The 12167-nt window shown below is 43.5% G+C and overlaps 1 protein-coding gene across 5 annotated transcripts in view; it reads right to left on the bottom strand.

The window, feature by feature from the left end:
• Nucleotides 1-12167, bottom strand: part of fgfr3 (fibroblast growth factor receptor 3) — a 75486-nt gene that overhangs the window by 23782 nt on the left and 39537 nt on the right. For all 5 annotated transcript variants that reach the window (XM_083792008.1, XM_083792011.1, XM_083792009.1 and 2 more), the window contains exons 5-7: nucleotides 11238-11407; nucleotides 562-685; nucleotides 1-91 (exon numbers count right to left, since the gene is read on the bottom strand). The exon at nucleotides 1-91 is cut by the window's left edge and continues 100 nt beyond it. In XM_083792008.1, the coding sequence (XP_083648134.1) occupies nucleotides 1-91; nucleotides 562-685; nucleotides 11238-11407 (385 nt within the window). The remainder of the gene's footprint in view (nucleotides 92-561; nucleotides 686-11237; nucleotides 11408-12167) is intronic.

Genomic DNA, 12167 nt, shown 5'->3' with positions numbered 1-12167 from the left:
ACCTTACAGTGGAACTCCACGTCGCTGCCCAATACCACCGTCTGATTGGCCGGCAGGCCGGCCTGGAGGATGGGCCTGTGAGGGGAGCGCTCTGATTGGAGGAGAGAGCGGATTGGGGGAAGGAAACAGGGGGAGGGGTAGCATATATTAGCGTATGGTCATGTACTGTAGTTATGTGGGTTAATGCAATGTAACAGAACATTTGAAAAAATATATTATACTTATACTACCTCCCTGCCAAGAATATATAGTCACAAAAACTACTTGCAAGTTGAAACTGTAGTGTCAAGTACTGTAGATACTAGATGATACTGTATTCCTGGCAAAGTAAGCAGCAAGATCACTAACTTGCCTTCTGGCATAACATCCAATATTAAGATCTAATCTTTGGAAAGATCGTTGGCAAAAATCACCCACTCCACTTGACAATTAAACGCATAATGTGCCCGTGCATCCATGTTTGACCATTCCTGCTTCATCGATTGTAAATATCTGGTAACGTCTGTTCCGTCACGCTGAACTTACTGCTGTGTTGTGTGTTTACTATATCATGGTCCTTACCCAGAACATCCAGCTGGTAGGTGTGGGTGATGGTCCCGTACTTGTTCTGCACCACACACGTGTAATTCCCCCTGTCTGAAGGAACAGCACTCTCCATCACAAGACTCCACTGCTGGTGTCTCAACTGGGGGAGAAAGGGAGGTAGGAACGAGGAACGCATAGGGAGAGAGAAGGAAGCAGGGGAGGAGAGAGAGAGAGAGAGAAGCAGGAGGAGGGAGAGTAAAGAGGAGAACAGAGGAGTTGAGTGAGAGAGAAAGATGAGGGAAGGAGAAGGAAAAAAGAGAGGGAAGGGGGAGAGAGACAGAATTAGATTACTGTTACCAATTTGCTTCAGTGAATGAATAACCCACATTGAAAACAGAACACGACAAACTCAACATCAGGACAATCAATTAGTCTATAAATAAAACAAGACCCAAAAGAATCTGACCCAAAAAGTTGGTTATGAATACATACTCTTCCTCAAAAGTGTTTTCTCTGCCCTGGCTAGATGCACTATAAAATCCTTAGCGTTCATTCATTCATTTCCAACTCCGCACAAACGGAACCAAAATGGACCCTTTTGGGTTCTTTTAGGCCCATCGACCCAAATCCAAGTAACAAGAGAGGGCTTCACTTCTCACGGTAAAAATATCAACCATGTGCGAGTTGCCATGATGTGTCAACGGCAGACAAATACCGACATGACGGCATCACTTGTGGATAGAGCCCTTGGCCACGCATCACCAGACACCTGAGTCTCCACGGGCCGAGGGCGGAGAACATCTCAGCAGTTAAGTGGAAACACAAAACCCACCGCCTGCCGCCGTACGTACTACCTGCTGTGGTGAGACGAGCTATCTCTACGCAGCTGAACTCTGCAGAGAAAGGTCAGCCTTCGCTAAAGAGAGAGAGAGGGGGGGGGGGGGGCAGTTGATGTCAGCAAGGCATTTCGGTGTTGGTGGAACACTTAACATCACCTGCGTAGGAAAATGTGCCGACTAAGAGGTGCGTGTGTGTGTGCGCGTGCGTACATGTATGTGTCACAAAGTCTTTTCACAAACGTTTAACCCTGCGTGTTTCAGATCAATGACCAGTCATTCATATAATGTATGTCATTGTGGGGAAAGACGAACGTGCACGCTCTGCCCCCTCCCCTATTTCTCTCTCTCTCTCTCTGTCTTACTCTCTGTAACTCTCCCTCTACTTGGAGGCATGTGTGGAAAATAGTGTAACAGGGTAAATATTATGCCTGTGTGTGCTTTTTCTGCTGTTGCATGGTAACACAGACCAGGCCGCTCAGAGCTGGCAAATGAGTTTTTGTGAGTGTGTGTGTGTGTGTGTGTGTGTGTTCGTAACCGCCTGGCTCCACCCAGTCTACCCCCGTCTCTCTCTCCCTCTCTCCCTCTCTGTCGCTCTCCCTCAGTAACCCCCCGCACACAGAGTCAAACTGAAGTCAATGGCTGCTCTCATGAGCAGATGAGTGATGCCTTGTGCTGTGGTTAAGTGCTGTGAGGGAACAGAATCCAAAAGACGTGGTGCTGAGGAGGAAAAAAACCTGACTGAACTATGAAGGCTGTGATTAGCGAAAGTCAAACAACCACCAATATAGAAAAAAGACCTTACCGCTTCAGAAAAGTATTTCGTTTAGCTTTCATCATCTGGCAAGTTTTCATGTAAAAACTGAAAACTACCACTCTTCACTAGTATCTGGTGAAATTATTATGAATTATAATAAAGTCTGTTACCACTTGGTATTATGTACTGTATACTGTACATTTAAATGTAAATGTCATAAAGTACAAGAGCTCAGCTTAGTTTTGACTCACACAAGAGTCGAAACTAAACTATAGTTTCATTTTAGAGAGATGCTAGGTTCATTGTTTACAACATGGCACCCTACAGTTTCAATGCACATAATGTTATTTAAATACCATGTTGTTTAGACATGCTATGTTCATTGTTTATCTTGGGGCTTCACACTGTTCTCCCTCATGTGAATATTACTTTGTTTATTGTAAGTCACTCAATATGGATCAGAGCGTCTAAATTGTAAATTGCATAAATTGTAAATTGGGTGAGTGAGGGTTGTGCTAGTTTATGGATGAGCTTAACAGAGATTTATGTAACAGTTGAGATTTAATGATGCCGCTACGAATATTACGTTGACAGGTCAAGGATCGTCAAAAGAATATATATGGTTTTAAGCAGGTAAACGCACCAGCTGCAATGACATGTACAATATCAGTGTACAATATCAGTTCCTGGATGAATGGGAACAGTTCGATCCTGGGCTCCCCTAGAGTTAGTGTCGAAGTGTCCTTGAGCAGGACTCTGAACCCCCAATTGCTCCCGATGTGCGATGTCAGTGCCTTGGATGGCAGGTACGCTCCACCATCGGTGTATGAATGTGTGTGTGTGAATGGGTGAATGTAATGCACAATCTATGTAAAGCACTTTGGATACAAGCGCTATATACAGTAAATGCACCATTTACCATTAGACGCTTATATTGCTGGTTAAGCTTCATGCATCAGCTTTTAAATGGGTCTCATCTGTCAGATTGTCTACATAGTAAAATCCTCAAGTGTTCATTTATCCTTTTGTAGAGTTACATTTTATTGTAAAGTCTTCTTTTTTGTGGCCATGCCACTTGCCTTCATGGCCACGTTGCACCGACTAACCCCGGCTGAACCCACAGCATTAGTGGTTGAATGTGATAATCCCATCCAGTCCAATCACGCCAGATTCCAAACAGAATTAAATTATTAAGGAGCTTATACCAGGCTTTAAAGGTTTTAAGGCTTTTGGCCGCTGGAGCTCCATGAAGGACCACTAGCCATGGGAATGTCCAGGAGGAGATTTACGCTGCTAGAAATGTCTGGGGTGAATGCGTCGTTTAAAGCTGTGTTTAGTGTTAGTGGGGGAAGAGGGTCAAATATCTTCAGTTGTTACTTTATCCATTTATAACTCTGAGTGTGTCCAAAATAAATGTAACCAAATGGACCTTTATGGGTTGATTTGGAGTCGGGACACTCTCAGAGTTAAGCACACAAAGGCTCTGGTGAAATTGTAACCGAGGCCAATTCCAGAGTCGAATCGACTGCACCAGGCATTCCTTTAAGATTTAAGAAACGTCAATGAAGTTCTAAACTACAATAAGAATTGTGTTAAACTGACCCTGACCCAAGAACATTTTACAATTGTAATATATCAACTTGATCATCCCTCAAAAACACCATTCAACTTTTAAACCTTTCCACACTATTCTGCATAACTTGCTAACCTTGACCGTTTTGCAGCGTGTAGGTGTTACAAAACAAACACAGGGAGCCATGTGTATCTCCATGACAAAATAAGTTTATTATAATAAACATATTACTAGAGTGCAGAATTTGTTAACATAGACCCTTTTTTTCCAGCAGCGTGTAGGAGTATACCACAGTATAGTCGCACAGAAACACAGGAAGCCTTGCTGCTCCCTTTATGGTCCCAGGCCTCAGTCTTCACCTCGCAAAATAGCCCTGTCAGAACCGACGGGGCCAGTTACCAGAATTTATGACTAATGTCAGAGCGGCCCAGTGGCTTGGATCGCTGCTACCATCTAATTTGACCCGCAGAGAGAGAGAGAGAGAGAGAGAGAGAGAGAGAGAGAGAGAGAGAGAGAGAGAGAGAGGAACAGAGGGAGGGAACGAGGTAAGGAGGGAGAAAGAGAGAAAGAAGAAGCTGATATAAAAAAGGCCCTGTGGGCTGACCATTAAAGCAACTGCTACACGAAGTTTGTTGTTTAGTCTGTCATTTCCCACTTTGGCTTTGCAGGCCAATTGTGTCAACAGAGAAAGTGATGACATAAAACCTGGGGTACGATTGTTCACAGGAAAAACATGACAGGCTGAAATGCATAGGAAATTAAAGACATGGGAGGTTGAGTCTTTTGATAGCCACAGTCTATTTACGTTAGACACTGGGGAGGAAAGTTACGACTGTGCTACTTCTAAAATTAATAAGATCCAGAAATAATCTGGCAAGGTATCCGCTCTATGGAGGCTCACAATTGGCGCTGTGGTTTAAATCAGCACAAAAAAAAGGAGCTTAAAATCTTAAAAAGTAACAGTTTTAAGAGGTTTGCTTTTGAAGATTAGAAACACTACCTTCCAAGCTCAAACTTGCTGATCAACCGAACGTTCAAACCAGCAGGCCCGTGGACGGGAGAAAACAATAATTACATTGTCAACTTTTGTCTCACTTTTGCCGCCAGAGTTTAGCATGTCCACAATAAAACCCCTTTCCGCCATATGGCACCAACACACAACAGCGCTGGCTCTGACTGTCAAGGATTCAGAGGGCTCAATAGGCCTGCGACACGCCCATCCCTCTCCTTCTCCCGCTGATGGCTCAATAGAGAGTTGAACTCTGACCTTTAGGCTCTGCCGCTCAATAATGGAAGAGGCTCCATGGCCCGACGTTGATGTCCGAGACGTCTCCCACATCCCTGTTTGCTTCTTTGTTTTTCTCTTTTCCTTTACAAATTAGCAATTATACTATTCATCCAATGTGCATCGTCTCAATTCATTTTAATTAGACGTATTGTGGGACCTAAGGGGTTAGAACTGAGTTTCAAAACATCATCCAGTGTCTGTGGTGTGACAGAATTTGTGAAGATGAATTGTAGTTTAAGTTCAGTGCATGGTACTGGTAAAATGTATCCCTTCCGTCTCTTCTATATTGGCATGGTTGCTTTGGTATTTCAAATTGTCCAATGTTCTGATTGTTTCAACCTACATTATCTGCATGTAAGCTAGTGTAGAGCAGTGATCTTCCTTACACCGATAAGACTCAACAACAAAAGGTCTTTTGAACAAAGCAAGAAACTAATGATGATCCTTTTATGAGCTATTGCATAGAAACAAGTGAACTGTTATGCATTTTCAATTTATTTTCTTCATTAAAAAAATAGCATGACTGAACAGGACTGACCTGAGGGAACATCTTATTCTTTGGCCTATTCAGTCAAATACAAAGGAGTTTCTTTCCAATGAGTGTTAATGTTCTGCTTCACATGTACTTTCCACACTTCTGAGCAATTTAACTAAATGGCTAGACTACAGGTACACATTCTCTACCGCACTGATCTGCACACATCAGTCACTCAGCCAGGCAGTCAGGTATAGTACATCAATCTGTTCATGCATGTGAACAAACATACTCCCAAAAGACTGCAACACTATGTAAATACCCCCTATACTATGTAGTACCCCCTTTACTATGTAAATACCCCCTATGCATTTTAGCATTAGTGGTGCTCCGATCAAGGACAGATCCTGATCAACGATTGTTTTTTCTCACGATCAGCCAATACCAATACCGATATTGTGTTTAAGGGGGAAATGTGAATATTTCCAAAATTGATGAACAAAGATGCAAAACGATATTATACTATATATCTGATTTACTTTTATACCACTTAAAGGTATAAAAGATCGGTTTCTCCAGATCGGGTAAATTGCAGATCGAGTCATTTTAAGTGAAAATTGGCCGATCGATCGGAGGACCTCTATTAATAGCATGAAGTAATAGCATATAGCTCAGGGGTCTCGCACCTTTTACTGAGAAGAATAGAATGAAATCATCTTGTCAGATGTAACAAAGTCTCTCACACACACACACACACACACACACACACACACACACACACACACACACACACACACACACACACACACACACACACACACACACACACACACACACACACACACACACACACACACACAGGTTCCTCAGATAAGTGACAAGATCATCTTCTCACACGTCAAACCTCTAAAGACGACACTCCGTCACATCCATTCATCTGAAATTAACTACGGCTGTCAACCTAAAAATGATCTCGTCAGTCAACGGCACTCTTCAATATGAACGCCTGCAGGAGACGGGAGACAGGAGGGGAGGGTCCTGCACCTCCGGGGCTCTGCTGGAGGAATAGAGACTTTAGGAGGCCATTGTCAGCCTGTCAGGGCACCGGACGGTCCCTCCCCTCTCTAACCCCACTAGATGAACTCATCACAGCCGTCTCATAGCGGAGATGGGGGAAGGGTTGTGTGATGGGCCAACAGGAGGCTGTGACACAAGATTGGGTATAGCACAAACTCATGACCGCAGGCAGACAGACACGCACACACACACACACACACACGCGCACACACAAGCTAGTTCATGTCATAGTGGATCCATCTTGACGAGTCATTTTATAATTGTCGCGACTGTAGGTTGCGGTTTACTATGAGAACTTGCGTCAGGTTGCCAGAACATCATGCCTCGTGAGTCGTGATGTCACGCCTCGTGACGCGCTCCATATATGGCCGCCTCCATATATGGTCGTCAGTCCATCACGCCTTGTGACATCACGCCTCGTGACACGCTCCATATATGGCCGTCTCCACATGTGAAGACATGGAGAAGTATGGATCATCACCTCGATCTGCATATATGGAGCCGGGCCACCAACTCTACATCTGACCTCAAACCCTTAGATCTCCATATATGGAGCTGACCTGTTTGACATTCCATATGTTGATCTGACCTCATCAAATCGTGTACACTCAAGGCACGCTCCATTTATAGCCCGTACAGAATTAATTCCATAATATGTTGGGCGTCTTACTGGTATTATTGTGTTTCCTTTGCTTAGCATGATTATTACATTTTCTTTTTTTTCATTTTCAGGAGTTTTACTGACATTACCTTGAAGTGTGGGTGGATCATTGAGAATTCTTTACAGTGCCTTTAGATGAACACTACCTAATACAACTTACTCAATACAAGATTAAACCACTTGTTAACATCACCATTATCTGCGGGGGGACGGAGGGTGGGGGTTGGCTGCAGCGGCTGACCCTGACCGACCCTGGACCAAGGGGCCAGAGTGTCATAGGCCAAAACGAGCACACCCACCCCCATTCTGTTCAACACATAGAAGTCTAGGTCTATAGAAGGTCACCTCTTTCTTCACCTCTGCCAAGGCCAACAGGGGCTACATGGTGATTGGCTAATGGGGACATTTGAAATGGATGAGGGGTGGGCAGGTGGCAGTAATCATGTGGGGGTGAATAATGCGGGGAGCAACAACTTAATAAGAGATTGATCACTGCCAAACATCTCTATCAGGGCAGGAGTTATTTTCATGTCCAAGTGCAATTTCTCTCTATTTGTGACAATTTGTAGTAATAATTTTCAGGGTACGGTACATACATAGACGAGGCACAAAGTACAAAACCCAAGTCTATTAAATGTAAGAGACTTTGTGACGAATGGAAACAATAAGTTGTCCCAGCCTAGTATGAATATCCTGACTTGTGCTATACTGAACAGGAAAATACATATCCATTTAGTTTAGCATTGCAGAACGTATGTTCTTGAGACAACTATCACAGTGTGTAAAAAAGAAAAAAAGAAAAAGACATGTCAGCTGTTAAGTTTGTAATCTCTTCCTTCGACTGTGCATTTTTTAAGTGCTTAGAAAAAGTAATCGCTACATGATAAAGACAACTAATTCTGCGATCACACTAGCAGCGACAAAGCAACATGAAGCTTCTGATGCCCGACCCTTGCGTGACGGGCCCAAAAAGTTAAAAAAAAAAAAATTGAGATGGGTTCAACTTTTTTTCAGCGCTCCAATGACGCAGTGAAGCGTCAATCAAACGTATGTTTTGGTTTCACCATTTCCACTCTACATATCTTTCCCTACAATTCCTGCTCTGTTCTATAAATGGAAGAGAAACTCATTCTTGTCCCTAGCCAGTTCCATGTGCCAATTAACCCTACCCGTTTTAATTTACGCGTTCTGGCTTGGGCAACACTTCAACAGTGACACTGCAGCAATGTAGCTTTTGTTGCTAGTTACTAGTATGAATGCAGACCAAGCTAATAAAGCCTCAATTTAGACCAAAACATCTCTATGCACATAATTGGTAGGCTAGTCATCGGTGAGTCACTTTTCCACATGGTGGTTTGTGAAAAAGAGATAAGGCTAACTGATGAGCAGAGGCATAAACAGCTAAAAGCTTTGACAAGTCAATTTAGGTTTAATTTGTCTGTGACGCAGCACAGAAAAGCTTTATCAGTGGTCCATCTTCATGCATACTAAGAACGCTAAAGGCTACTGTCATGGAGACACTCCAGTCCAGCTTGCTGTGTTTGGACTCTTTGGAGTGCTGGTGACAGGTGCGTGTGTGTGTGTGTGTGCGCGCGTGTGTGTGCACGCCTCTCAGGGTTATGTGTGCATGAGTATGCAATTGCATGGGTAATGTGTGTTTGAGCGTCTTTGTGTGTGTACTGTATATTGCATGACATGTGTGTGTATGTGTGGTATGTGTCTGGTGTGTGTGTGCTATGTGAATATGTGTATGTGTATATGTACTGTGTATATATAGTCTGTGTGTATGTTACATGTCCTATGTGGATACCTGTTTCTCTGTGCGTACGCGTATTTATATGTGAGCCTGTGTGTGGTATTTGTATGTATGTGCATTTCATGTGTGTGTGTGTGTGTGTGTGTGTGTGTGTGTGTGTGTGTGTGTGTGTGTGTGTGTGTGTGTGAGTGTAAGTGTGAGCACGTAGGAACAGAGGGGAGAGTGGGGACAGAGGGAGGTGGACAACTGGTACTGCTCTGCTGGGAGCAGATGTTGGAGATCTCTCTAAGCTGTTAATAGCTCCAGTATCTCATTACATTTAACTCTTCAAAGTCCAAATCTCACATGGGAGAATGGCACCACACAATGCCACCTCACTCACTGCTGGCTTGTGGTTTTGACGTTTTTCAGGTCAGTCGTCATTTTGTTGCGTAATGCTCGACATTGCTTGCTGATGCCATCAGATTGAACCAGATTTAAGTGATGCTATGCTGAGCTCGTTAGCTTCAGGTGTTCGTAGCATTTGTTACCTCGTTTGTCCAGGTTTTTATTACTCTTTCTTCTTAGAACTTCTGCTCCTTATTGTTTTTTCTTTGAGTTTAATGCTCACAACTCATGCGACCATTCTGCTCACCGTCCTACGCGGATGTCCGGGTTTTGAATATGACTTATTCTATGTTATTGTAATATTGGATTTCAGGCTGTAATATTTCATAACCGACTCTATATGGGAGACAAAGGAGAAAGGCTCTGGGGCATCAGGGGTACTGTACATGCTGCTCCAAATTGGTTGGGGTCTTAGATATAAGGCCATCTCTGGGTGTATTTCTGCTAGAAACTCTCTGCGAGAATTTCTGTAATTGTAACCCTCCATTACAAATAGCCACAGCAAATAGCCCAGTCTTGCAAGAGGAGAAAAAGCCCCACTAGTTGCTTAACTACTGTCTTGATTTATGTTTGTTTTGAGCTGAAGCTCAGCGCGTGCAGTTTACAGCTGTTTGAATTTCTATGTTCTTGTAATACTACATTACACAGGATAACAGCACCGCTCGTCAAAATGCCACCAAGTCTATGCCAAAGTAAGTTTAAAATCTATTTAAAAGAAAAACATGCGTTTGCATTTGTTTGAATTTCTGTGCTTTTATTGCAATACTGGGATGACTGATTTAAAACGGATCAGGGCAAGTGAGAGGGATATTAAAGTACTGAATGGAGCTAAATCAGTGCCTACTAGCTTGGGTTAAGTTTTCAAAGCAAAACCCAGTTTGCGACTGCTTGAATTTCTATGTAATTGAAATACACATACTGCACTACAGATATTTGGGCTGGCTGTGCTACAGTCCGAGCCAAAGAATGCATACTAAAGTAAACTGAAGAGTGTTATACAAGCCTATTTCAAAGCATGGCACAGTTTGCAACCGTTTGAATTTCTCTTATTTTTTGCAGTGCTGGGATTAGACATTTAATGCTACATGGCCAGTGAAGGCATACGAAAGTAAACCGACGGCTATTGATACAAGTAACTTTCATAATAGCATGGTTCAAGTCTGTTTTAAAGCAAAACAGTTCACACAGCTGTTTGAGTTTCTGTGCTATTGCGGTTCTGAGATCAGGCTGGTGAATGCTTCTGATCAAGGGACACAAAAGTAAACCACTGTTACATAAGTGACATCACACCAAATAAAAAGTCCAGTGTTTGGAGTGAATCTGCTGACCCAACTGGTTACAACAGCTGTTTGCTGCACTGAGCTTCAGTCATCTCCCCTGGGCTGCCACATGTCATCTGTCAGTATACAACACAGCAGCACCTTCAACCTCCTGGGTGTAAGTGGCAGGGCCTAATTCAAGCTGTAGTGTTGCAACGCTAGAGATCATTTTCAATTTGACCCTCTATTCATCTCAGGAACATTTGCTGTACACACACACACACACACACACACACACACATTCTATTTTTACAGTTTTGTCATCATACAGTTACAACAACAATCTCTGGGCGGTCTGTCTTTGACTCACTCGATTCATACATTGTTGCGAGCGGGTACCGGAAATAGGAGATCTACACTGCCGCATTGCGTCGAGATTGTACATCTGCCATTTTCAGAGTGTTGGTGCTTTGCCACAGTGGCCAGGGGCACAGCAGCATGTGCCATTGTGTGTTCAAAAGCTTTGTTCATTTTACCAGCAGAACTAAGTGAACCGATCCAAAACGCTTCCCGTCTGTCCACTTTTCTGTCCAATGAATCAGAGAAAGGTGACACAATAGCGGATGGAGAAAAAAAGGCTTACCTTGATGCCTCCCATCCTCTGCTCTCCCTTAAACTCCTTGCCATTCTTTAACCAGTGGATTGTGGGAGTGGGGTTCCCGGCCGCGGCACAGCGGAACTTCACCGTGTTGGCGGCTGGTACGGCCAGAAGCTTCTTGTCCATCCTGTCAGGGCGGGTCCAGTATGGAGCTTCTGTTGGTGACAGACAGGTGTAGGGGAAAGGAGTCAGCTCGCGTTGGAACCATATTGCCAATGTGTACATAAACGTCTACATTCTGCAACATTCGTAAGTCCAGTACAAGAGAGAGCACCTGGAAAAACTGGACGTCACATCGGAGTCTGGGACATCACATCTCACACCAAAAGTGCAAGAGGTTGCCATTTACATTTTAAGCAGATGGTGTTTGGTGAATGCTTTTATCCACAGAGCAGTACTGTGAGTGTATACACTTGTAGCATGGGTGGCCTGCGTCATCACCATGTGCTACTCATTGAGCTACACAGGACATGAATAAGCACTTTAGCTCATGCTCATATCCAGAGTGACTTGCGGTGACGGAGCAGGTATGGGGTTCATTGTCTGAAAGCCAATTCATACTTACATAAGTGTGGAATGACATATATGCAACTTAAAATAATGAAAATACTTGTCAAAAAGGGTCAAACGTTAAAGCATAAATTGGCCTTTAATGCAACAACACCCCAGCAGGGATGGAGCAGCACTATACAAGCGCCAGGCAACCCCACGTCCATGAGAGAAGCGTCCAAGACACTAAAACTGTGTAAACACTGTTTGACAGACACTGAAACGACCTAAAACTGTTGCCTGAAGGAGTTTTTAAGGAGCAAACAATAGCCATCATTTTCAGCCCCGATAACAACAATACAAGAGTCCATTAGTGTCTGCAATCCCCAAAGTTTGGAGGGTGTCAGGGCAGATTTATTGAGCTGT

The sequence above is a fragment of the Protomyctophum parallelum genome (genome assembly GCF_964188405.1).
Source record: "Protomyctophum parallelum genome assembly, chromosome: 20".
Taxonomy (NCBI): Eukaryota; Metazoa; Chordata; class Actinopteri; order Myctophiformes; family Myctophidae; genus Protomyctophum; species Protomyctophum parallelum.
This window is presented reverse-complemented; position numbering and strand designations above follow the sequence as displayed.